This window comes from Rhinolophus sinicus, chromosome 1, assembly GCF_057876585.1.
Source record: "Rhinolophus sinicus isolate RSI-liver-muscle chromosome 1, RSI-T2T, whole genome shotgun sequence".
Taxonomy (NCBI): Eukaryota; Metazoa; Chordata; class Mammalia; order Chiroptera; family Rhinolophidae; genus Rhinolophus; species Rhinolophus sinicus.
Genome location: NC_142501.1, coordinates 213,443,642 through 213,468,672, shown reverse-complemented (window position 1 = coordinate 213,468,672; position 25,031 = coordinate 213,443,642). Strand labels below are relative to the sequence as shown.

At 54.7% G+C, this 25,031-nt stretch overlaps 1 protein-coding gene across 3 annotated transcripts in view; it reads left to right on the top strand.

Annotated features, from left to right (window-relative positions):
• RGS12 (regulator of G protein signaling 12) overlaps positions 1–25,031 on the top strand; it is a 117,855-nt gene that overhangs the window by 7,986 nt on the left and 84,838 nt on the right. For 2 of the 3 annotated variants that reach the window (XM_074320600.2, XM_074320609.2), the window contains exon 2: positions 17,563–19,539. In XM_074320600.2, coding sequence (XP_074176701.2) covers positions 17,659–19,539 — 1,881 coding nt within the window. In that variant the 5' untranslated portion in view covers positions 17,563–17,658. Of the gene's footprint in view, positions 1–5,134; positions 5,308–17,562; positions 19,540–25,031 lie in introns of those variants that run through there. The other variant, XM_074320602.2, reaches the window with a different exon arrangement.

The following is a 25,031-nucleotide window of genomic DNA, read 5'->3' as shown; positions in this document are numbered from 1 at the left end:
CTTCATATTACGTCTACATGTTGTAAACCACACAACACAGTGTTACAATTTTTGCTTTAAAAAAATCATATGTATTTTAAAGAAATTAAGAAAAGAAAGTATTTTAAAATATTTAGTCACATGTACACCATTTCTAGTGTGCTCCATTCCTTCTTGTAGATTTGAGTTTCCATCTGGTATCATTTCTCTTCAGCTTGAAACACTTCCTTTAGCATTTCTTGCCTGTTGATGATAAATTCTCTCAGTTATCATTTATCTGAAATGTCTTTATTTTCCTTCAATTTTAAAGGCTCTTCTTGCTGGATATAGAATTCTGGGTTGCCAGTTTCTTTTTCCCTGCTCTCTGTGTTGTTCTAACATCTTCCGGCTGCCCTTGTTTGTAATGAGACGTTAGCGCTGGCTTCACTGCATTGTCCCTGCGTGTCCTTGGTGACGCTGCTTTCCAGTTCTTCTCTTTGTGTTCCAGTAGTTGGACTGATGTGCTTAGGAGGTGTTTCTCTGTATTTATCCTGCTCAAGGTTTGTTGAACCTCGTGGATATATACATTTATAATTTTTTACTAAGTTTGGGGGAAATTTGGTCATTGTTGCTTCAGATATTTTTCTATCCCACTTGTTCTCCTCTCCTTTTGGTACTCCTGTTGCATTTATGTTTGATACTGTCCCACAGGGCATTCAGGCCCTGTCCATTTAAAAAATCATTTTTGCCTGTTTTTCATATTGCATAATTTCTATTGATCTATCTTCAAGTTAGTTCACCCTTTCTTCTGTCTCCACTCTTTTGTTAAGTCCATTTGGTGAGTTTTCAAATTTGTTACTGTAGTTTTTATTTCCAGAATTTTCACTTGCTTCGTTTTTATTGTTTCCATCTCTCTACTGAGATATGCCATCTGTTTATTGTGACTGCATTTTCCATTAAATCCTTGATCACACTATATTAGCTGCTTTAAAGTTCTTATCTGCTAATTTTAACCCCTGGGTTATCTCAGGATCAATTTCTGTTGACCTCTTTTTCTCTTGACTGTGGGCCACATCTTCCTGTCTCTTTGAAGATCTAGTAATAGTTGATTCTGTGCTGGACATCATGGGTGATCCATTGTAATGACTTTTTTTTTGTGTGTGAAGAGTTGATTTTTGTTCTGGGAGTTCATTTGTCTGGACTCAAACTGAAATCTCTGCTGTGATCTCCACTTGGTGAGCTCAACCCACCAGTTGCCTCCTCCTGTTCCTTGTGCGTGGACAGCTCGGGCTGGCCCAGGACCTGGCAGAGTTTATGAATGGATTCCAGGGCTTCCTCTCCTCAGCGCCCTCCTTTCTGAGATGGTGCTATGTCCCCCTCTCTTTCTAGGCGCCCTGCCTTGCCCATCTCCATTCTCTGACTCAAGCCAGGAGGAGAGCAGCCTTCTGCCTGTGCTGCAGTCACTTGTACAGACGCACAGCATAGCATTTTACCCACTGCAGTTTCTTCGAGGGGAGAACACCTCCCCCCAGTTTCTGCTCCCTCTTCACAGCTCTCCAGTACCTTCAGATAGTCGGTCTTTATTTTGTACCTGATTGGAATTTGATTGAGCAACAAAGGAGAACGCAGGAGGCTTTGTCACCGCACGGACAGACTGGGACTCGTGGTCTGTTGGTTCGTAGGCATTGAACTTGGGGTTTACTTGTTTCTCCCCTGGAGAATTGAGTAATCAGGGAGTGAGGCCCTCTACCCTAAAAGAAGCTTCCTTACGAAATTGTGGGTGAGCTAAGCCCACGGCTGGCTCTGCTGCGTGTTAGCCTCAACAGGTGCCCGTCTCCGTAAGGAAAGGAGTTTGACGAGCGTGGTGGCAGTAGAGGCTGAGCGTTTCCACTGTCTTCCTCGGGCACCACTTAGCAGTGAGGCCCTGGCAGGTGGCCCCGGGCCTGGCGTGTTTACTAGGTGTCGGGCTCTGTCTGAGGCCTGAGGGCAAGAGCATTGCCTTTCGGTACCATGTTCTTTACCGCATCCTGTTGTCTAGTTTGACCTTGTGCAAACTCCTCTGTGCTGCAGTTTCTCTCACTAAACGAGCAGTTGTGAGGATTAACTGGGCGACGTGTGTAAGACGGTGGGAGCTGGGCCTGACACCGGACGCTCTCAGTACCCGTGAGCGACGTTGTGCTGACGTCGTGCTTAGGCTTGCAGGGTCATTGCTGGGAGTGGGTCTGTGCCCAGGTAGGCGCCCTGGCCTTCATGTGGCTCATCTGTGTCTGGCGCGGCTGGAGGAATGAGCCGCGGGAGACTAAGCTGGGTCTGTGGGAATTTATTGGGTGTGTTTGAGCTGCGGGAGGTGAGGCGAGAGCCGAGGGGAAAGATCATAACCTCCCCCAGCAAAGGGGGGGTGGCTGTTCCCCTTCAGTCTTCAGGGGGTTTCGTTGACAAAGATTTCAGGGCAGGCCAAGCCCTCCAGCTCCACCCCAGGCCCAGGCCCCTAGGAGATAGAGCCAGACGGGCTCCAGACAAGATGGCTTTTCAGATAAGGTTTCTGCTCCTGGCCTCAGCGTGGCTTACCACAATGTGACTCCACCTGAGCGCAGTCAGCACAGCCACGGCCGGGACACGGTTTCCCAGGGAGCAGTGGGCAGAGGGAGGTGCCCGCTTGCCAGAGCCCTGCATCCCTTTTTGCCTGGAGTCCAGTCCAGAGGACGGTCTGTGGACGTAAACGTGTAGCAGCCAGCCTGCTTCCTCACTGCGATGGGGGGCAGTAGGGCCGGGAGGAGGAAGGAGGGTGTCACTTTCCTAGGGCTGTTGTAACGAAGCACCACAGACTGGGGGGCTTACAACAGCAGCCATTTACTCGCTCACAGTTCTGGTGGCCAGACGTCCATGTCAAGGTGTGGGCAGGGCTGTGTTGCTTCTGGAGCCTCCAGGGGAGGGTCCTTCCTGCCTCCTCCAGCTTCTGGGGGCTGCAGCCGTCTGGGCCTGTGGCTGGTCCTCCAGGCTCTGCCTCTGTCTTCACACGGCCCTCTTCCTGTCTCAGCCCCTCTCACTGTCGGGCTAACCCAGGAGCATCTCCTCACTCAGAGTCCTTAACTTAATCCCGTCTGCAAAGATCCTTTGTCCAAATAAGGTCACGTTTCCCAGGTTCGGGGATTAGGACCTGATGTGTTTGGGGCCACCATTCGCCCACCTCACCCTGCCTGGATGTGGGAGGTGAGGAGCCATCTGGGGTCCTGAGGGGGTGGGGCCTCCTCTGTCCTCCTTTGCTCCCAGCGCCCTGTGTGCGGGCCTGTGGCTCTCAGCTTTTCCCTCCTTCTCCATGCTGCCCTGGGCGCGGGCAGGTTTTCTTGTCTTAACAGTGACGGAGAAAGACACGGAGAGCAGAAAGATCTCCTTGAGCCCCAGTGAGAAAACCAGACAGGCCAGGCCAGCACCCGTGGCTTTCTCATCTCAAACCCCAGAGGGAATGACTGCATTTGTATGTGGGAGGGGAATTGCACGTAGGAGGCTTGAAATGAGACCCATTTGATGAGGAGGAAATTGTTCTCAGTCTTTCCTGGGCCTTTGGGGGTGAGGCGGGGTGGCAGACGAGGCTGGGGATTGAGTGGGGCAGGGGCACACAGGGCTTAGCCTGCCCACCCTGTCCTGGGCCTGTCCTGGGCTTTGCCCATGGAGGCGTGTGGGGGGGCCAGCCAGGCTCCAGCAAGGAGGAGCTCAGGGAGACTGGCGGGGGGCGTGGGCGCTGCAGTGTGGCCAGGCAGGAGGGGCAGCCTCAGCCGCCCCCACCCGCCCAGACTGGCCAGATAACGTGCTCTGCGCAATGTTTGGGACATATTGACACTAAGCAGTTACTCGCCTTTTATTCAAAATTCAACTGGGTATCCTAGTTTTACTTGCCAAACCCGGTAACTCTATTTAGAGTCCCACTTTGCCCAGGTTTTAAAACCACAGACAGAAATAAATATCAAGCAGAGATAAAAGAAAGTCAAATGATAATGGCAGTGGAAGGCAGAGATGATATAACCTTCATTATTCTGAGATTTGTTGACCTAGAATTTGTTTCTGGAATCAGAAAAAGCCCTTCAGTTCCCTCAGCTGTAGATCCTGAAAGTTCGTAGCTCAGCTTGTCCTGCCCCTCGCACGGCTTCCCCTCAAACCTGTCACCGTCCTGACGTCCACATGTGTGCCCGCAGCCTGCACGTGTCCTCAGTGCGTGTACCAATGCTGTGTGCACCCACTGCGCCGCCTCAGAGACACGGAAGGCTGCTCAGTGAGGTCCCTGGGCTGACCAGTGAGCAGAGCGTGGGGCCCCCTGGGCCGCGGCGCAGCTGGGGGCGTCTCAGACCCCACCTCCTCCCTGACGACCCTGCCAACTCCCGCAGCCGGCACCAGCCACCACACACCGCCACTATGAAATAACCCCCTATTCTTATCCGCGGGGTCTGATGTCTGTAGTTATTTTCCATGAGAGAGCTTGTGTACATTTGTTTCTCTTGATTGTTACCTGTGGAATTTGCTTGATGTAGACTTTACATGACAAAGGATTAGAATCAACATGTGATACAGTTGACCCTTGGACAGCGCGGGTTTGAGCTGTGCAGGTCCTCTCACAGGCGGGCGTTTTCAGTAAATATCCAGTCGGCTGTCCGTCTCCCCGGGTTTCGCATCCGCGGAGTCAACCAGCCACGATGGAAGCAGTATTTCTGATCCGAGTTGGGGATCCTCGGATGCGGAAGGCCGGCTGTGTACGTCGTTTCATGCCGTTTTATGTGAGGGGCTTGAGCACCTGCTGGGGGGGTGGTGTCTGGAACCACCTCCCCCACCCCCCACCCCCGCAGATACCTAGCGACTGTAGTTAAGTTTTGGGGGGAGTCAAAATTACACTCAGATTTCGACTATGGTGGGGGTTGGCGCCCCTCACCCCTGCGCAGTTCAAGGGTCAACTGCATATTAATATTTTTGAACCAGTACAATGGACCTTTGTAATTTAAAACAATGTCTTTTCTGCTGAATCTAGACTTTCTTCTCCGCACATGAGAAAAAGGGAACATCCTGTGCTAGAGATGCTGCTTGGCCTCCTCGTGTGGGCGGGGGACAGTGGGAAGCTGTGATAAAATATTCAAGCAGCTGGGCAGGTATCCTGTTCCCACAGGCCCTTGTGTTCCAGGGCTGTGGTCGCTCCCTTCCTTGGGGGCAGCCCCTCGTTCCCCTGCAGCCTGAGCTGCACGGGGGGCACACAGCTGCCCGTGTCTTCGTGGGGCCGTAGATGGCTCAGTGCTAAGAAGGCCGAGTTGTGCTGTGGGGAAGGAAGAAGGAGCTAGGCGAGTTAATGTTTTACACTGTCCTGATGGGGTGAGTATAGCGTCAGCATAACTGTGTTTCTTCAACTCTGTATCACTTTCGGCATTCTGTTTCCTTTTTACATTATTAGACTGGGAGTAATAATTGTGTGTACACTTTTCTCATGTGTTCAAAGAAATGAAACATTCTTCGATTTGCCAGTCTGTAATTTCTTCTCTCCCTGTCTTATTTCTCTCTCCTCTCTCCTGGTTACGTGTGTTCGCTGTACTTCCGAATTCCACGAGCTGCTTTCCTGTTGGTATAAATTCTTGTCCTTCCCTATCTGCCGCGCGGCTGCTTAGTTGGCGGTGAGCCAGGCTGGGAAGGCGGAGGGGACCTGCTCCCGGAGACCAAACCGGGCATCCGATACGTGCCCGAGGCTGGCCTCTTGGTTTCTTGAAGTGGTAACACCTCAAGAATTGACATTTGAAAAGAAAAACCAACACAAAAACTCTGCATAACAAAATGCTGAACTGGGACTTTTATATATTGTACGCGTCTGTTCAGCCTACTGTAAATTATTCCACAAGCATGCATACTAATAATTTGGTCGGCTCCCGACCGACCTGCTCCCTAAGCTTACATTAATGGTCATATTTGGGAGATGACACTCCCAAGGAATTGAGATAGACTCTTTGAGAATGAGGCAAATCATTTCTGTCAGCAGCAGAAATGCTCCGAGGGGCGTCAGTTTCTACACAGGCTTTTGCTTGTGCGCTGGTGGTAAAAAGAGAGGCACAGCGGAAACGGCCTTGGCAGTGAGTCCAGCCCTTGTCTTCTGTCGTGGTGGCAGACAGGTGCTCGGGCCTCGGTTTGCTCGTGTGTATGATGGCGTTGTTTTCCTCTTCAGCTGTGAGGCCGTGATTGCTTAGGTAGTCGTCCCGCAGAAGTCATGTATTAGCCCGTTGTTTCCATTCTGTAGTCAGTTTATCTCTGGGGTACGCAGTGGCATTTCCTCCATCACCTCCTCACAGATTAGACTAGAGGGAGCATGAAACACACGTGGCCACGCATTGCTTCCTAGAAATAAGTAGAGTGCTGTTTTTATGTATTTGTGGCAGGAACGGTAACAAATTAAGTCCTGACATTAGCTTTTGCATTATATGGTGCATTAGTTACCTACTGCTGTGTAACAAACCACTCAACTGCGGCCGCTTACAGCAGGCGTTTGGCACCTCAGGAGCCGGGGGAAGGCCTTCTTGGGTCCTCTGCCCCAGGTCTCACACAGGTGTCGCCAGGCTGAGGTGGATGCAGACCCGCTTCCAGGCACACTCCGAAAACCCCCCTCCAAGGCCAGCGGTGTGGCTGTCAGCCGGTGACGTCGTTCCCTGCTGTGTGGGCTGCTGCTCAGGGCAGCTCACAGCCCAGCAGCTGACATCCCTCAGAGCGAGCGCGGGACAAGGTGAACAAGACAAAAGCCACAGTCCTTTTGGAACCCTACTTGGAAGTGACATCTCTTCACTTTTGCCGCGTTCTGTTTGTTAGAAGTGGGACACTGGGTCCAACTCACACCCAAGGGGAGGGGCTGCCCAGAGTGGGACCCGGGGGCCACCCCAGAGGCTGCCTGTCACTGTCCAGCCCCAGGCAGTGGTTCATGTCCCATCCACGTACAAAACACGCCCTCAAGGGCCTCCCCTCGAATCCGAATCCCATTGTCCGAATCAGCTCCAGGGTGAGGCCCCCAAACGTAGCCCCTTGACTGTCACTCCTGGGGTGCACTTCTTCTCTGTCTTAGACCTGAACTAAGACACCAACCCCTAGCTCCTGCCCCCCCCACCCCCACAAACCAGAAGTGCATTGTTGCCACAGACATACAGCGACTACTATAGATGCTTCTGCTCAAAGTGAGGGAAAACGGGAGGCGGGGGGGGGGCCCACAGGGGTGTAGCAGTCTTCAGTCTGGCCTGGCAAAGGCGGCAGTTCCTGGGTAGCTCTCCAGACGTGGGGAGCGTTCTCTCACCCTGACCCGTCTGTCCGAGCACCTCCCCTTCTCGGGAGAGGGCACGTGCTTTGCCGTTGAGGCCTTTCCTCCGCCTGCTTCTTGCCAGTGCGAGTTGGGGCATCCAGTCCCACTTCTCATTTTGTACTGCATCCGACCCGCCGCGTTCAGGCTGGCAGTGTGTGGGGGCAGAGCCCCAGAAAGCAGTTTCCAGGCTCTCGGCCTCACAGAGACAGGTGCTGGCTCAGGTAGTAAATGGCCATCAACTGTGATTGCATGGCCATCAGCTGTGGCTAGTTGGCCGTCAGCTGTAACCAGTCAGCCATTGGCCACTAATATAACTAATATGACTACGCAAGCAGAAAAAAATGGGGGGCTAGCAAGAAGATGGCGGCTGGGCTGGCCAGCGCGGATTGCAGTTAGAATGGCTGGTTGCGGACAGTGTGGATCCAGCCTCCAGTGAGAGTATAGTGCCGCCAGCGAGAATATACTAGTATGACTCCCCTACCTATGGCTCCGTGGGTGTTCCTTTTTGGCCTCACCATGTCCTGCGTGCTTATGTTGGGGAGCGGGAGCTGAGACCCTGCGGGACACCCTGCATGACAGGCACCCTCGCACCTCCTCCCCCTCTGCTCACACACAGCCCTTCCCCTCAGCGTCACCGCACTGGGACAGGCCTTGCACAGGCATGGAAGGTAAGGCAAGGTGAGGAGGTAGCTCTGGAGACATAGGGTCCATGTGGGTGGTGACCGCTCAGAGGGGAGAGGTGGCACGGGGAGGCGAGGTGGTGGTGACAGGAGCTTAGCAGGGGTGTGGAGAGAAGGCACGCTGTCCCAGGGAGAACCACTCAGCCGTGCAGGAGGAAGGCTCGTGGGGGGAAGAGAGGGGAACCCTGAGGTTGTACTCGGAGTGCCACTCCCGCCCCCGCCTGTCACGTGGATCCACCAGCACACCTGGGCTTTAACCCAGGCTTTCTGTGCCGTGTTGCTCAGACCCGTGTGCTGTGTAGGCCCACACAGCCGGCCTGGCCTCTTCGGAAAACTCGTGCTGATTGTTTTCTTCTTCAAATGTAACCGCTGTCAGTCTGCTCTGCCACTTGGACCTCAGCACCGCCCCTCAGGGGACACGTCACGTACCTGGAAGCGGCGGGAGACCTGAGTGGCCGCCCGGCCCCAGCCCCCACGGCACTCTGCTTCTCTTTGGGTCGGGGTGTGGTGCGGGGGCCGCTGCGCCTCTTGCCTGATTACCTGGCAGTTAGGCTCCCAGCCCTGGTGGGAGGGGTTGGGTTGGGTTAAAGGGTGATGGGGAGAATGGAGAGAGGGGACTCTAACTTCGTTTTAGGGAACTCTGGATTTTCGTCAGTTTTCTGATGCTTGGTTCCCTTTCATCCCTCTATTCTTCTGAGTTGTGCTGGTTAATGTGTGGGGGTGCTTTGCTCACCGTACCCCACTGAGCTCGGGAGTTATGATGACAGCCGTGTTCCCACCCGGAGCCAGCAGTTCGACTTGCTGGTCTGCTCCTGGGCTGTGGCGTCCAGCCGATGTGTCACACCCTTGCAAATTCCCAATGTGGCTCAGGTACAGCCTCCGGGACGGGCCCGGCATAGTGGGGACAGACCCCATGGCGGCAGCAAGTGCACTCTGCTGCGCACTGCTCCCCACTGTGGGGTCCCCGCTGCGTGGGGCAGGAGTGACGTGGGTCTGGAGAGAGAAGGCCACCTTCATTGTACAGCTCGCAGTTGGGTGTTTTGTTCAGGATTGTTTGTGATGGCCTACGTATAGAAATGCGTCATCCTCTTCAGTCAACTTTTTTTCTTACTACAAAAGTCATACCTCTTCTTTTTAGAAAGTTTAGATACTGGGGATGAAAATAATTAAATTCTAGCACTTGGAGAAAGCTCAGGCTGTTTCAGCCACACTTACTCATTCAGCAGGTGGCTTGCTGACTGCTTGCCCACTCCAGTGGGCACGTGACAGGCACACAACACCTCCTGCCGTACCTACACGTCCCGTGGAACAGGAAGGGAAGCAAGGCCTGCCATCGGGCTTGTGATGTGCCCTGGGAGAGCGGGACCTTCCAAAGGGGAGGGCGTGGGCGCGGTTGCTACAGGTGCTGCGGGCCAGGAGCCAGCACGTTCCTGTTCTCAGGGAATTGTGTGCGTCTCGTGTCCTCCACAGGCCCTGGGGTGCGTCCCAACAGGCAAGGGTGAAGCCACAGCTAACGTGTAAGGCGGGCCGGGCCTCTGCCAGGCCTCTCACATGTGACCCCATCTGACCCTCCCAACCTCAGGCAAGGGGCGCTGTGGTCTCTGTTGGACATGTGACCAAGGTTGCATGAGTGGCAGGGCTGGGTCTCCAGCATCTGGCTCTGTAGTCTCGGCCCTGACTGGGACAGTCTGCAGGACTCTGTTTCAGCTACTGATGCTTGGACAGAAGGCGGGCCCCCGCAGGGTGGGCCCCCAGGACAGGTCCCCCCAGGACAGGCCCCTCCCCAGGATGGTTCTTCCCCCAGGGTGGTCCCCCCAGGACGGACCCCTAGGAAAGCGCCCCCAGGACAGCCCCCCTGGATGGCCCCCAGGCCCGGCGGGCCGCCTCTGTTGACCCCTCTTCCTATAACGGCCTGAACAGAGCACAGGACTAGGCATTCGTGGAATGGGCGGGACAAAGAGCAGCTTGCTCCTCTGTTTTACCGTGTTTCCCCGAAAATAAGACCGGGTCTTATATGAAGGTCTGCTCCAAAAGACGCATTAGGGCTTATGTTCAGGGGATGTCATCCTGAAAAATCATGCTAGGGCTTATTTTCCGGCGAGGTCTGATTTTCGGGGAAACCTGGTCACAGGGCTCCGTTAGTGCCTCCGGTATTTAGGGGAAGGGTGTAGAATTCTGCTCGCAGAAGGTACTGCCAGAGCAGCAGTCATTTGAAAAAGGGAACTTCCTTCTCTGTTCCCAAAGTCCACATAGTCCTGCGGGGAGAGGAGGGGAAACTTTCCTTGCCTGACGTGTTTGGGCTCCAGCCACCCCACTAGGGTGTCTGGGGGGCTGGGCAGAGGCCGTGCACCGGGGCTTGTTTACGCTCTGTGGCTGTTTATCAGACTCTTGGAGTTCAGGCGGGTGTGATCAGATATTGGAGGGTGCATTGCCCGCAGCACACCTGTCTGTCTAGCTGGGTGACGAATTCAGTCTGTGCCTCTGCTGACGTTTACAGGGGGCACGGGCCGATCCCCTCCCAGGGCAGCCCCGCACCGCTAGAGCTTGCATCCTGGGTGAATAGAAAGAAACACGCCCGAGGAGTCAGACAAACGGTCTCCCGGAGACGGCTCCCGGTGAAGGATCTGGGGTTCAGCCTGCCAGTCGTCGTGGGGGGCGGGCTCCGGACAGGGCGCCTCATTTCAGCCTTGCCTTGCTCTAGGGTGACCATCACACTGAAACGGTGGGCTGCACCTGCTGCTTTTCCTGGCCACCCTCACCTGTCAGAGCTGCCACAGGGGGAAGTCCTGGGGATGGGCTTCTCGCACGAGCAGGGGGTGCTGGTCGTACCTGGGAGCATGGCCAGTCTGCGGGCACACTGTGGGCACGCGGGGTAGCCCAGTGGGACCACCCAGCCCAGGCCTTCGCTGCCTGCCGCCTCTCACCGCATACATGTTTGTTCTTCAGCACGCGTGCGGGGAGCCGCAGAACCTCACCCGCGGGCTCTGCCATCCTCAGACGTCCGCTGGCAAATCCTGCTGCTTTGTCCAAGAGCTGTCTTTTCTCCTGAAAGTCTGGGGACTTTTCACTTACCCTGCTCAGCACTTGCTGGGCCCTTTGAATTTAAAGGTTCTTGTCTTTCTGTAGCTCTGGGAAATGGTCCATTAATTTTGGGGCCAACAAGGTGTTATTGGGAAAACATTGACTACCACTAATGAATTCAGTTCGTCCATCCATCCATCCATCCATCCATCCATCCATCCATCCTTCTCCCATCCTTCCATCTGTCCCTCTCCCCCTCTATTCATCCATCCACCCACTTATCCATATGCTCATGGCTGGAGCTGTGTCCCCTGGGCCTGGGGTAACCAGTTGCTCATGCAGGAGCAGCCTGGTTGGAAACCACTCCGAGTCTTAGCATAACTGGTGACTTGTAATGAAACTTTCTCTGTCTGTGGGGCCTGAGCACATGGCCTGTGTCCCCTGAGTCACGGAGGTGGGCTGGGGAGTCTTCCCTTTGTTTTGGTGGCTGCAGGATCCTTCCACTATTTCTTCCAGTTTCTTTCTCTCCGTCTTCTTTTCCCACTTTTTTTAAAAAAAGCAAAACAAGGCCAAACATCTACCAAATGCTAATACCTGGCTTCAATTTCAGCTGCCTCCAACGTTCTCCAAAGAGAATTTTGCATTTTCCCCATTATCTACAATTTAAGTCATACAACCCTGAAAACATGCTACAAATTTGGGGAAACCCTTCCTGGCTGCCCTTTGCGGGTGACGCAGTGACAGATGCACAGAGAGACGGCTTTTCACTGAATATCCCCCCGTGTTTCCTTCCCTTCCGTTCCACACTTGTCCCCTTGGTGGCTCCTGGTCGATGCTCTTAGTCTCTCAGCTTGTCTGTCGTCCTCCTGCCATCTCATGGTCCTGCTCTGTGTGGAAGCTGCGCTTGGCTGGCCCGTCCTGTGTGTGGGTGGCTCTGTAGACTGTTCGCACTGTTGCTTCTTGTTCATAGCCTTTGCCTGCGGCCGAATCTTTGAATCTCTGTGTCCTGCTTAGGATTTCAGGAGTCTCTGGGAGCCCCCACATGTGTCGGCCCCTGCCTGTGCCTCTGTGGAGATGGTGGCCAGTCACTGAGAGGGCGTCAGCTTTGGGGGACAGAGTTTGTTTTGACTGTGAGTTTGAGGTGCCCCGAGCTTGCAGGAGCAGTGTGGGCAGGAGATAAGCAGGTGGGAGACCCTGGCCTTCGGGTGGGTCTGTTTCCCCAGGGAAGTGAGGGGAGCGCTCAGAGTCACCCTCACTACCTTGGGGAGGGCATTGAAGTTCAGAGAGGACATGGGTCCTGGAGGGAGAAAGGATGGGCACAGACAAGGGGCCCTCGGCAGGTGTGTGAGCAGCAGGTGTGCAAGCAGCAGGCATGCAGACAAGGGGCCCTCGGCCTGGTGTGCAAACAGCAGGTGTGCAAGCAGCAGGTGTGTAAGCAGCAGGTGTGTGGACAAGGGACCCTCGGCAGGTGTGTGAGCAGCAGGTGTGTGAGCAGCAGGTGTGTGAGCAGCAGGTGTGTGGACAAGGGACCCTCGGCAGGTGTGTGAGCAGCAGGTGTGTGAGCAGCAGGTGTGTGGACAAGGGACCCTCGGCAGGTGTGTGAGCAGCAGGTGTGTGAGCAGGAGGTGTGTGAGCAGCAGGTGTGCGGGTGTGGGTGGCACTGCGCAGCCAGGGAGCCAGTGCCCCTCAGGAAGTCGCTGTCCTCGTAGCCTCCTCGCAGGAAGGGACTGCCCCCTCCTGGGGCATCGCTGTACTGGCCCAGTGTCGCGCATTGTTGGCGCTCGGTGACACCGTTGAACTACACGCAAAGGGTTTGCACCAGCACCGGGTAGGTGATGGGTCTGGTGGCAAGGGGTGGAAAAGGGGCCCTTTCAGGGTAAAAGCATGGTGAGGGTTGTTGTTTGTTTGTGGCAGTAAATGGCCTGGAAGTGGCCTTGGTTAGCCAAGCATTGGCCAGTGCATCCTTTCTCATGCGTTCGGATCGTCTGTGTCCAGGTCGGGTCGGTCAGGCTGAGGGCAGGCCGAGTGGCGGACTTGGGAGCACTTCTCAGGGGCCAGGGGCCGGCTGCTAGGATGAGCTGAGGGGGTGAGGTGGCCAGGACACAGGGCGCTTCCGCGTGCGTCCTGGTGTGTGTGTGTGTGGGGAAGTGTGGGGTCTTCTGTGTGTGTCCCCAAGGGGGGTGTGGAGGGAGGTGGTACCTGGTGGGTGTTTGGCACTGGGGGCAGTTCTGGGGTGGTGGCCGGCGTTAGCTGCTGGGCACAATGGCTTTGGGGGTGTGTTGGTGGCAGGACACAGCCGGGACGTGGCACGGTGCCGCCAGGCCCCTGCGCTGAGTGGGACCAGGCTGATGAGGCGTCCCCAGTGTGTCACAGACTGTGGAAGTGGAGGGCGCCTGCTCCCTCAGGCTCAAGGCCATCTCGGCTGCGTCTCAGAAGCCCTCTGCGTGGGGATAGAGAAAGCCGAGAATGACCTCAGCTCAGATCCACCTCTGACACTAATTAGCTGTGCAGCCTTAGACAAATTCCTTAACTTCTCTGTGCCTCCATTTCCTTACCTACAAAATGGGAATAATAACCATACTACCTCACATGGCATTGCTACGAACACACGAGTGACTAACTGTGTGTGAGGTCCCGAGGCCCTGGCCCCTGCCGAGCACCGTGGGAGGCCCCCGTTGCTGGCGTCACTTGCTGGTGTCACAGTCGCTGTCCTGCGCTTCTCTCCGAGCTTCCCCTCCCCCTCAGTGCCTCATGGTGCTGTTTCTCTCCCTCTGATTGCGTCTCCACGCGCTGCTCTTTATTGCTTTGCTCTTTTGGCCCCATGTTCAGCCCAGGGCCCGTTGAAGCATGGATGTCTAACATTTGGGGGCACAATTCTGGACAGCCGAGCATCGTTCTCACAGAACGTCCCCTCTCCGTGGGCAGAGATGGAGGCTGAGCTGCATGATGGCCGGAGTCGTGCCCGCCGCCTCTGCCTGGGATGGCTTTCGCATCTCGCTGCTGGCACTGCCCGGGGACTCCACGCACAAGCGTACAGCTGGGGCGGCACTCGCCCTGCTCAGAGTGGGGGTTCCCTGGGGACTGCCGGGACCCTCTCTGTAGCTTCTGGGTCTGAGACACTGCCTGGCACAGGGTGGGCACTCAATCCGGACCGGTGAGTGGAGGAATGCATTAACGGGCCTTGTTTTACAGCAGATTGAAACCTTGGAGAGGAAGGGGCAGGGAAACATCATGGCACCTGGTATTTGTTTCTAGGTTCTGTTAGTTTGAAGGCCGAGCAACTGGAGGGTGACAGGAGTGGGCGCAGTGAGAGCGGAGACCCTTGTGTCACAGCTTTCTGTGCCGTCCGGAAGCTGTCACTCAGATGAAGCCCTGCTTGCCGACCTCAGTTACCTTTCTGCAGGCCGAGGAGGCTGGGTGACATGGCATCTCAGCCAGCGCGGCCGCTCTAACTGAAGCCCACAGACTGAGGGCTTAAGGACAGAAATGGCTTTCTCACAGTTCTGGGGCCTGAAGTCCAAGATCAAGGCGCTGGCAGACCCGGTGTTGCTGAGGACCACGGCCTGGCTCACCACGGCCGTCTCCTCCGTGTGCTCACATGCTGGCAGCAGGTGGGACCTGTGTGTCTTTCTGTGTTACAAGGACACTAATCCCGTCACGGGGCTCCACTGTCGTGACCTCGTCTAAAACCAGTCCCTCCCAGAGGCATCTCCAAATACCATCCCTTTTCTACGTAGGAATTTGGGGGACACGTCTCACGCCAGGGGGCTCCACGTGTTGCTGCCTACAGCAGAGTCTCCGGGAAGGTTGTGGGCTGGGGGGAGCTTCGTCAAAGCAGGCGCCTGCTGGGCCTACAGCCCCGAGCTTCTGGGTGGAGGAAAGGGACCGGGACCTGGCATTTCACTGCCTCTTCCACCAGTTTGCTATTCACTGATGCAGCCCAAGGAAAATGTAAAGTATAGGCTGAACTTACAAAGTGTGACTTATAGGTATGCGAATAGCATTCATATGAGTTAGAAACTGCTTTAATCTATAGAGGAACGTAGCAATAAGTCTAATAGAAATGTCTGAGTAAACCACATACTAGATGATTATTCAATGGTGTGTCATACAGAGTTGTGACTCCTGGTGATCGGATGAATTACACAGTAATTCTGCATGTGAAACTGGAAAATAGCTTCTTTCAGAGAGGATCTGTTATTGTTTGGAAGAGAAAGCCCGAAGGTTTTCTGTTCCTGGAGGGAGCCAGCAGGGCCTCACTGACCTCTGTCCTGGGAGACTTCACAGTGACAACTGACACCTGCAGTTGCACTGGGAACGGCGGCGGCTTTGATGTGTCATCTGCCAGGAGCCAGATGCTGTGCTGGGCGTTTTTCAGACAGGTTGTTTCATTCATGTGCTGTATCCCCACCTACAGGTGACTCCCCTATATGAGGTTCCTGTGGCTGCTGAAGCAAATTGCTGCAAACTGAGGGCCTTAAAACCACACAAATTATTCTTATAGTTCTGGGGCTCAGAAGTCTGCAGTCAGTGTCACCAGGCTAAAGTCAAGGAGTCTGCAGGGCTGGTTCCTCTGGAGGCTACAGGGGAGAACCCATTTCCTGCCTTTCCAGCTTCTAGAGGCACCTGCATTCCTCGGCTCCTTCCTCCACCTTCCAAGCCCGTCACTCTCATCTCTGCTTCCGTCATGTCACGGCCTTCTCTCTGACCTTGACCCTCCTGCCTTCCTCTGATAAGGTCCCTGTGGTTACACAGGCCACCCCGAGAGTCCAGGATAACCTCCCATCTCAGGGTCCTTCACCGAGTCACAGCTGCAAGGGCCCTTTGGCCACGTGAGGTGACATTCGGTTTCCTGAGATTAGGCATATTTGGTGGGGGGCGTTAGCTCACCACACCCCTTAAGAAGATCTAGTGAGAAGACCTTAAAACACATTTCTTGGTCATCTTTAATATATGCATTTTAATGATGGATATTTAAGTGATTAATTTAGTACCACTTAGGTATTAAATAATATGGTAATTTAGAAATAAATGATTCGTTTTCAGTCTTACGTGCCGTAAAAGAATTTTATTCAAACATGCATCCTACGTATCAGTGTTTTCATCATTCTTGAAGCCGCTCTTGGTTGTACCCTTTCCATCTCATCTGGTTCTTTCATTGCGTGTGTGTGTGTGCATAAATTACCTTGAATTATGCTTCTGTTACTGGAAACTTGATCCCAAGACATAAGAATTTCTCCTAATAACTTTAAAACAATTACTTAAAAGCATACACTCTTTAAAAAACATTCTCTATTCTATTTTGGATTTTCACAACATAATCACTTACTGTATTCTTTTTAAAGTGATCTTTAAAGGGTTTTGTGCAGAGGAGCTCACACAGCAGGCCTGGCTGCGCTGGGAGACACCTGCGTGAGGGCTGGCCCTGGGCTGGCATCGCGAACCTGGCGTCGGGAGCATCCTCAGAACCCTGACTGACAAGAGCGGCTCCCTGTGCCTCACCTGTGTGCTGGCACCCCTCTCCTGCTGGGGGTCTGGAGTTTGGGACATGCCCGCCAGAGGGGCCTGTGGGACCAGCCCCGCAACGAAGGCCCTGGCTCTGAGTCTCTGAGGAACCTCCCTCGTGGACAACACTCCACACATGTCGTCACGAGCTGCTGGGGGACTTGAGTGCATCCTGTGCGACTCTGGGAGAGGGTTCTGGAAACTGAGCTGGTTTCCTCTGGATTTCGCCCTGCGTGCCTTCTCCCTTCACTGACTTGCATTCTGCATCCTGTCCCTGTGCTAAATCTTAGTGTGGGTACGACTGTCTGTGCAGTCCCGTGTTCTCCTAGACAGTCGTCGAATCACGGGGCCCGTCCGTTTTGTCCTGATGACCAGTCCTGTAATTATGAGGCCATCCCCCGGGAATGGCTCTTAGTATTGAAGTTCTCTGCTCTTTCTGCTGCTTTTATCTGTTCTGTCGGGCGGCCTCTGCGGTACTGACTGCGGCTGTTCCAGTCCAATACGATGTGTTGTCCCCACACGGTACCTTGTTCACGTGGATTCCTGGAGGGAGGGTGGTGGGCTGGGAGAGAATATTAGCTGACTGCCTTTCCTGGGGAGAACGTTTCCTAGAGGGAGTTCGAGGTCACATGCAGGTTGGACTAGGGGTCATCCGGGTGCCTGTGTCCCCCAAGTCTCTAGCCAGCACTGCTTTTCACTCCGACTGCCCCTCTGGTTAACATGCAGACTTGGGTGCATGGGGCGTGCAGCGGGCTCCGGCCCTCGGGCCACACTGAGGGTCAGGTCTCGAGGCGCCTTCTCTTCCATCCCCACCAGGAGCGGATTCTGCGCAGTCCTGTGCCGCTCCAGGCCCAGGTGGGGCAGCCTCAGAGGAGGGGGCGGGGGCGGGGAGCTATGTCTTGGGAAGCGTTTTCCACTTCGGGAGGAACTTGAGCCTGACTGAGATTTACCGCTTCTCCTTCACTTTGACGTTTATGTGGTAACTGGAGATTCCTTCTGTGGCGGGTTTTGTTCTGCATTCTCTGATTATGTGTAGGTAATAAGCAATAGAGAGCTGGGCTTTTTAATAATGAGCTGTTTATTTTTCTTCCTTAGGGCATTATTTCAAGAAAAACTATGGCAGCATCAGGCATTCTGAACTGCGGACCCCTGGAATAAGAGCTATGCTCCTGGTCTTGGAGGCCCATTGAGATGTATAGAGCGGGGGACGCAGCGGAGCGCCCCCTGCCGGGGACGGCGCCCCCTCGCATGAGGAGCGTGGAGGTTGCCCGGGGAAGAGCTGGGTACGGCTTCACCCTTTCTGGTCAGGCGCCCTGCGTGCTCAGCTGTGTCATGAGAGGGAGCCCTGCAGATTTTGTGGGCCTCCGCGCTGGAGACCAGATACTTGCTGTCAATGAAATCAACGTGAAGAAAGCGTCCCACGAAGACGTGGTGAAATTAATCGGGAAATGCTCTGGGGTCCTGCACATGGTGGTGGGGGAAAGCCTCAGCCACATAGAGTCGTGCTCCAGCGACGAGGAAGTGGGGTTCTATGAAGGAAAAGGCTGGCTGAAGCCCAAACTCGATTCTAAAGCGTTAGGTATAAACAGAGCAGAGAGAGTCGTTGAAGAAATGCAGTCGGGTGGAATTTTCAATATGATCTTTGAAAACCCTAGTCTTCGTGCAAGCAGTTCAGAGCCTTTGAAATTGAAACAAAGATCCCTTTCAGAGTCAGCTGCGGCGCGATTTGACCTTGGACATGAAAGTATAAATAATCCGCACGCCAGCCTGCTCTCCCAGGAGGAAATCTCCAAAGTTACTAATGATGATTCGGTGTTCAGCATTGGCCTAGAGAATCATGAAGACTTTGGGTTAGATGCCAGCATTTTGAACGTTGCCATGGTCGTCGGCTACTTGGGATCTATCGAGCTTCCTTCCACGAGCTGCAACCTGGAGTCTGACAGCTTCCAGGCCATCCGCGGCTGCCTGCGGCGTCTGCGGGCCGAGCAGAAGATCCACTCTCTGGTGACGATGAAGGTCATGCATGACGGCGTGCAGCTGTGCACCGACAAGGCTGCCGTCCTGGCCGAGTACCCCGCCGAGAAGCTGGCGTTCAGCGCCGTGTGCCCGGACGACAGGAGGTTTTTCGGGCTCGTGACCATGCAGAGCAGCGATGACGGCAGCCTGGCGCGGGAGGACGAGGGCGTCTTGCGAACGTCCTGCCACGTGTTTATGGTGGATCCCGACTTGTTCAACCACAAGATCCATCAGGGCATCGCTCGGCGCTTCGGGTTCGAGTGCACGGCCGACCCCGACACCAACGGCTGCCTGGAGTTCCCGGCATCCTCCCTCCCCGTCCTGCAGTTCATCTCCGTGCTGTACAGAGACATGGGCGAGCTGATCGAGGGGGTGCGGGCCCGGGCGTTTGTGGACGGGGACGCAGATGCGCACCAGAACACCAGCACCAGCAGCAACAGCGACAGCGGCATTGGGAATTTCAACCAGGAAGACAGAAGCAGCCGGGTGCTGGTGGTCGACCTGGGCGCCAGCTCCAGCAGGCATGGCCCCGGCAGCAGCACCTGGGAGGGCGGGGGCGGGCGGGGCTCCCAGCCTTGGGGTGCCCCCTGGAATGGGGCCTTCTGCCACGACCCCGAGCTGGGCGCCCCGTTTGAGGCCGCTCTGCAGGCTGACAGGTGCTGGGACTTCGGTAAGCATGGGGGGCCCACTTCTCACGTGGAGGTGCCCCCTGCCTCCTTGCGGAGTTCCGTCCCTCCTTCCAAGAGAGGTGCTGCGGGCCCTGGCGGTGGGTTCAGCCAGCGGTGGCTCCCGGTCCACGTCCTGCAGGAGTGGCAATGCGGTCACGCCAGCGACCAGGAGTCTTACACGGACTCCACCGACGGGTGGTCCAGTGTCAACTGCGGCACGCTGCCCCCGCCCATGAGCAAGATTCCCGCCGACCGCTACAGGGTGGAGGGCAGCTTGGCGCAGCCCCCACTGAGCTCCCAGAAGAGGGACTGGTCCAGGAAGGCTTTTGGGATGCAACACATTTTCAGTCCCCATCGCAATATTAGAAAGACTAAGGAAGATAAAAAGGTAAGCCTGCTGGGAGTGGCCCGTAAAAGTGAGCTTGATTTGGTAGCTGAGTCAGCTACGGGTGAAATGGTGGCACATTGGTCGCTGTGTCCCCAGTCCAGCTTCCTCTAGCTGTGGCCTGTCAGCTGGCACAGGATGTGTGCTTTGCCTGTGGGCTGCAGGCTCCATCTGGCCCTCTCAGCGCACTCAGCTCTCTCCCATGGGCTTGTCCCCGAGCTGGCCTTTGGCTCTGCTGGCTCTCGGGGTCCCGGGTAGGACACCTAGGGGACAGGTGTGGGTAGAAAGGCCGTTGACGCCTCACAACCCCGATGTGGGTATGCCCCCGCCTTCCTGCCCTGTCCTCCTGCCAGTGCCTGGGACAGCCCTGTCCCTTGGCCCCTTCAAAGCCCTTTGTGTCTCTGGCCTGAGTCTTCACCCCAGTGGCCAAGGCAGCCAGCCTTCTGAGGACAGTACATTCTTGAAGCACAGAGACTGTTCATGATCCTTGCACTGCCTCCTTCATCAAGAAAACCCTGCTACAAAGCCATGCCAACTGAACCCGACAGTGGCGGGTGGCGGGCTCCTGGTCGTCGGGGACGAGCATCAAACAGCTGGGGGCTGGCTTGGCGTAGCATTGCCCTCAAGCCCCTAGGTCTGCTGTGTCCCTGGGGGGCCTTTGTGTGCCCACACACACGCTCAGTTTGGAGCCTGAGGGAGGGGGTCGCCCTCCTTTAGGACTGCTGGGAGAGGGCCACCAGCGGCCATGGTACCAGCCTGAGCAAGAGGGAGGCTCCTGCTGAGAGGAGGATGGCGCTGGGCTCAGATTGTTCCAAAGGAACGTCTCACAGGACTTCTGTGACGTTAGAGTACCTTTCCTGTGTCTGCTTGGATTTTGTACTCGGTAGCTGGACTCTCCCCAGCAAAGCCTGCACGCCTATGGCTGGGTAGGGCAAGTCAGGCAGAGGAGAGCGTGGGCTTGTGCTGTGGGTTAGATCAGGTTTTGTTCTAGATCCTTCCGCTTCCGAGTCTTCTGTTTGTCACTACGAAGCACACTAAGGAAACGCCAAGGTGAAGCAAGCACAGCTCTCCTGTAGCTTTACCTCGTGTATCTAGACACAGAGGTTTGTTTTCAGATACACAGTTGTTGCCATATGAGTTTGGGACTAAATCCCTAAGCTGGCGGTGCTCATGGGAGTTTTGCCCTTGTGTGCACCTCCCCCTTTCTGGTCCGGGCTCAGGGTCTGAACCGTATGCAGGCGGGGTCTCAGGGTCTCAAGGTAGCGTGGCTCCTGCCCCTCCTTCTCTGCACCCCACCAGCCTACCTGTGCTATGGGCCCCACCTCCCACCTGAGCCTCCTTCAAGGGCCTCCCCCCAGCTTGGGCGGGGGTGGGGCTGGGGAGGGAAGGCCCTGGAAGGCTCTGGAAGTTGGCTGAAATGTTGGCTGAAACTGAGGAATTCACCATCCCTTGGAATACATATTCTACAAGTGGGTTTTCTCACTTGCGGCTGTGAGTACATTTCATAACAATACGGTTTTTGTACGGTCCTGTGTAGACTACAGTGCCGCTTGTCCATTCTCGTTGGGTCGGAAGTGCCCTGTCTATACACTGTCTTAGATCCCTCACAGTGGGGTTCTGGCCTCGGGAAACCTGGGAGATGAGAATGTGGTGGTCCCCTGAGGGGTTAAGTGATTTGTCTAAGGTCCAACAGTCAGCATTAAGCAGGGTCATGATTCAGCGCTTCTCTATTTTATTTATTTAAAAAATTTTATTGGGGGAAGTGAACAGGACTTTATTGGGGAACAGTGTGTATTTCTCAGGACCCATTAGCTCCAAGTCAAGCTGTTGTCTTTTTAGTCTTAGTTATGGAGGGTGCAGCTCAGCTCCAAGTCCAGTCACCGTTGTATAATCTTAGTTGCAGGGGGCGCAGCCCACCATCCCTTGCGGGAGTCGAACCTGCAACCTTGTGGCTGAGAGGATGCGCTCCAAACAACTGAGCCCTCCAGCCACCTGGGAGTTCAGCAGCAGCTGAGCTGCAGCTCGTCGTCTTCATTCTAGTTGCAGAGGGTGCAGCTCGCTGGCCCATGTGGGAATCGAACCGGCAGCTCTGTTGCCCAGAGCTCGCGCTCTAACCAGCTGAGCCACCCGTCTGCCCTCAACCCTTCTTTACAGACTGTTTTCTTCAGAGCAGTTTTTTGGTTTTTTTTTCTTTCTTTTTTGTTTTTTTGACATACATTTCTTTTTCTTTTTCTTTTTTTTAGATTTTATTGGGGAAGGGGAACAGGACTTTATTGGGGAACAGTGTGTACTTCCAGGAGTTTTTTTTCTTTTTCCAAGTCAAGTTGTTGTCCTTTCAGTCTTAGTTGTGGAGGGCGCAGCTCAGCTCCAGGTCCAGTTGCTGTTGCTAGTTGCAGGGGGCGCAGCCCACCATCCCTTGTGGGAGTCAAGGAATCGAACTGGCAACCTTGTGGTTGAGAGCCTGCGCTCCAACCAACAGCCATCCAGGAGCTCAGTGGCAGCTCAGCTCAAGGTGCCGTGTTCAATCTTAGTTGCAGGGGGCACAGCCCACCGTCCCTTGCAGGACTCAAGGAGTTGAACCGGCAACCTTGTGGTTGCCCATGTGGGAATCGAACCGGCAGCCTTCAGAATTAGGAGCACGGAGCTCCAACCACCTGAGCCATTGGGCCGGCCCCTCTTCAGAGCAGTTTTAGGGTCACAGCAAAATTGAGCGAAGGTGCAGAGAAGTCTCATATACCGTGTCTCCCACACACGCGCACAGCCTCCCCCACCGGATGGTACCTTTGTTACAGCCCATGAACCTGCATTGACACGTCATCCATCACCCCCACCCCCCAGAGTCCTTCTTTGCATCAGGGCTCACTCGGTGGTGTGCATTCTGTGGGTTTGGACGGTGTAATGACACGTGTCCACCATCACGGCGTCACCCAGAGGGGTGTGCATTCTGTGGGTTTGGACGGTGTAATGACACGTGTCCACCATCACGGCGTCACCCAGAGGGGTGTGCATTCTGTGGGTTTGGACGGTGTAATGACACGTGTCCACCATCACGGCGTCACCCAGAGGGGTGTGCATTCTGTGGGTTTGGACGGTGTAATGACACGTGTCCACCATCACGGCGTCACCCAGAGGGGTGTGCATTCTGTGGGTTTGGACGGTGTAATGACACGTGTCCACCATCACGGCGTCACACAGGGGTGTGCATTCTGTGGGTTTGGAGTAATGACACGTACCCACCATTACGGCATCACACAGAGGGGTGTCACTGCCCTAACCCCCTCTGCTTCCCCTGTTCACCCTCCACCCCCCACCCCCAGCCACCACTGATCTCTTTACTGTCTCCACAGTTTTGCCTTTTCCAGAGTGTCATGTCACTGGAATCACACAGTATGTAGCCTTTTCAGATTGGCTCTGTCGTTTAGTGACATGGATTTAAGGTTCCTCCGTGTGTTTTCATGGCTGGACAGCTCATTCGTTTTTAGTGCTGAGTAATAGTCTATTGTCTGGATGGACCACAGTTGTTTATCCGTCACCCACTGGAGGAGGACATCTTGGTTACTTCCAAGGCGTGGCAATTCTGGATGGGGCTGATGTAAACAGCTGTGTGCAGGGTTTTGTGTAGACGTGGGGCTTCAGCTCCTCTGGGTAAATACCAAGGAGCCGATTGCTGGATCTCCAGGGGTTTCTCCGCTCTGCTCCCATAGCACCTCGAGCAGCCTTGGCAGCAGCTTCCCAGTTGTACCCAGACCCCTGAGTGCAGTCAGCGCACGAGCCCCCCAGATGACACTCAGCGCACCCCATCAAAAGAAGCTCCCTGCCGGGATCTAGTGCTGCAGGGACAGGAGACCCGTGCAGTGTCTCTGAGGGAATGTTTATCTCCACAGGCCAGCTGCCCCCCAGCCGGCTGTGCTTTGGGCGGGAGTGGTGCAGTGCTGCCCTGGCATTGAGTGCACAGGCAGGGATCAGAGCCGCTCTTCACAGGGGCCGAGCTGTGTTCTCCAGATAGTTTCTACAGTCTATTTTAACACTTCCTGCCATTGTGCTGGGAAAACTCCCCGAGACCTATTTGTTGAATGCAGCGCTGCCGTGGCTTGAGGGCCGATGAGCCTGTCGTTGGCTGCGTCACAGAAACTCAGCTGTGGCTTCAGTGCCAGGCCTCACTTTGTTCATTAGCGCTCTCTTAACATTTCAACTATGTCATACTCCATCGTGTGACTGTAGCACAACACACGCGCGCAGCTCCTGAAGGAACGACTGGTGACGCTGTTGCGGACATTCTTACACACGCCTCCAGGGCTGTATGTGAAGGAATGTCTCGGGTTCCGTGCAGAGGGGGCAGCTGGTCCGTCGCAGTATTCGTCTTTGCAGGCAGTGAGGAGGTGTTACATTTGTAGTATCTGTTCGTTCGTATTGACAAGTGGACACCACGTTTCTGAAGCGTGGACAGATTTAATTATTTACTTATAAGAACCATGCTGGTTTCCCCATGTCCAGTCCTTACCCTGGGGTGACGCAGTGAGATCCACATCAGATGTCACCCTGCACGTACCGGGGGTTGTACTGTGGGCCAGGAACCTCCAAAACAGGAATCTGGGAGCTTATATACATGCTGTCCCCTCCCCTTCCTGAGATGGGGAGAGAACCCTCTGCTCTTTCATCAAATTCTCCTTCAAGACAGAGGGCAGAACCCTGGGTTTCCCCTCTCCCCCTTTGCAATGTGAGCTAGCGTCTCCAGGAGGAAGGTACGACCACTACTCCAGGCGAGGTCTTGCAGGTCTCTTGCCTCTGCAATGTGAAAACATACCCTGGGGAGGTAAACTCTCCTGGAGTTTTCACTGTGCTTTCCATCATCATTTAACCACCAAGTTCTAAGACTTGGAGACTTTAGTCCAGGTCTCAAGTCTCGGTCAGATTCTCTCAGAGGCCCTAACCCTGCAGAAGCAACGCTATTTCCCTGACCGTCCCACACTAGCTAGTGTAAGAGCTCAGATGGCCCCACGTCCTTACCACAACTTGCCGTGTCAGGCTCTTCAGTTCTTGGCAATCTAGTGCTAAAGTGGCATCTCCTGTGGCTTCAGTTTGCTTTCCCTTGGTTGTAAAGATTTAGATTTCCTCTTGGTTGAGGGCCCTACCCAAAACTTTTGCCCATTTTTTTGCGGGGTTATCTTTTTCTCTTCAGTTTGTAGGAGTTACAGATACAGCTGTTAACCCTTTGCTGATTGTATGTATACACGTTACCTCCCCAGCTCCTCGTGGCTGGTGTTTTCACTGGCTTCATGGTGGTGTCTTGATGGATAGAAGTCCTTAACTTGAATGCCGTCCTACTTGTCAGTCTTTTCTCTTAGGGTTTGCACCTTTGATGTAACGCATTCATTACGACCCTGAGGTCAGATTCTCTCCTTTGTCCATGTAAGAAACATCCGAAACTGTAGAGAGTCTTTGTAAGAGTTAATCGGAGCCAAACAGATGCCGTCTGCCGGGGAGCAAGTTCTCAA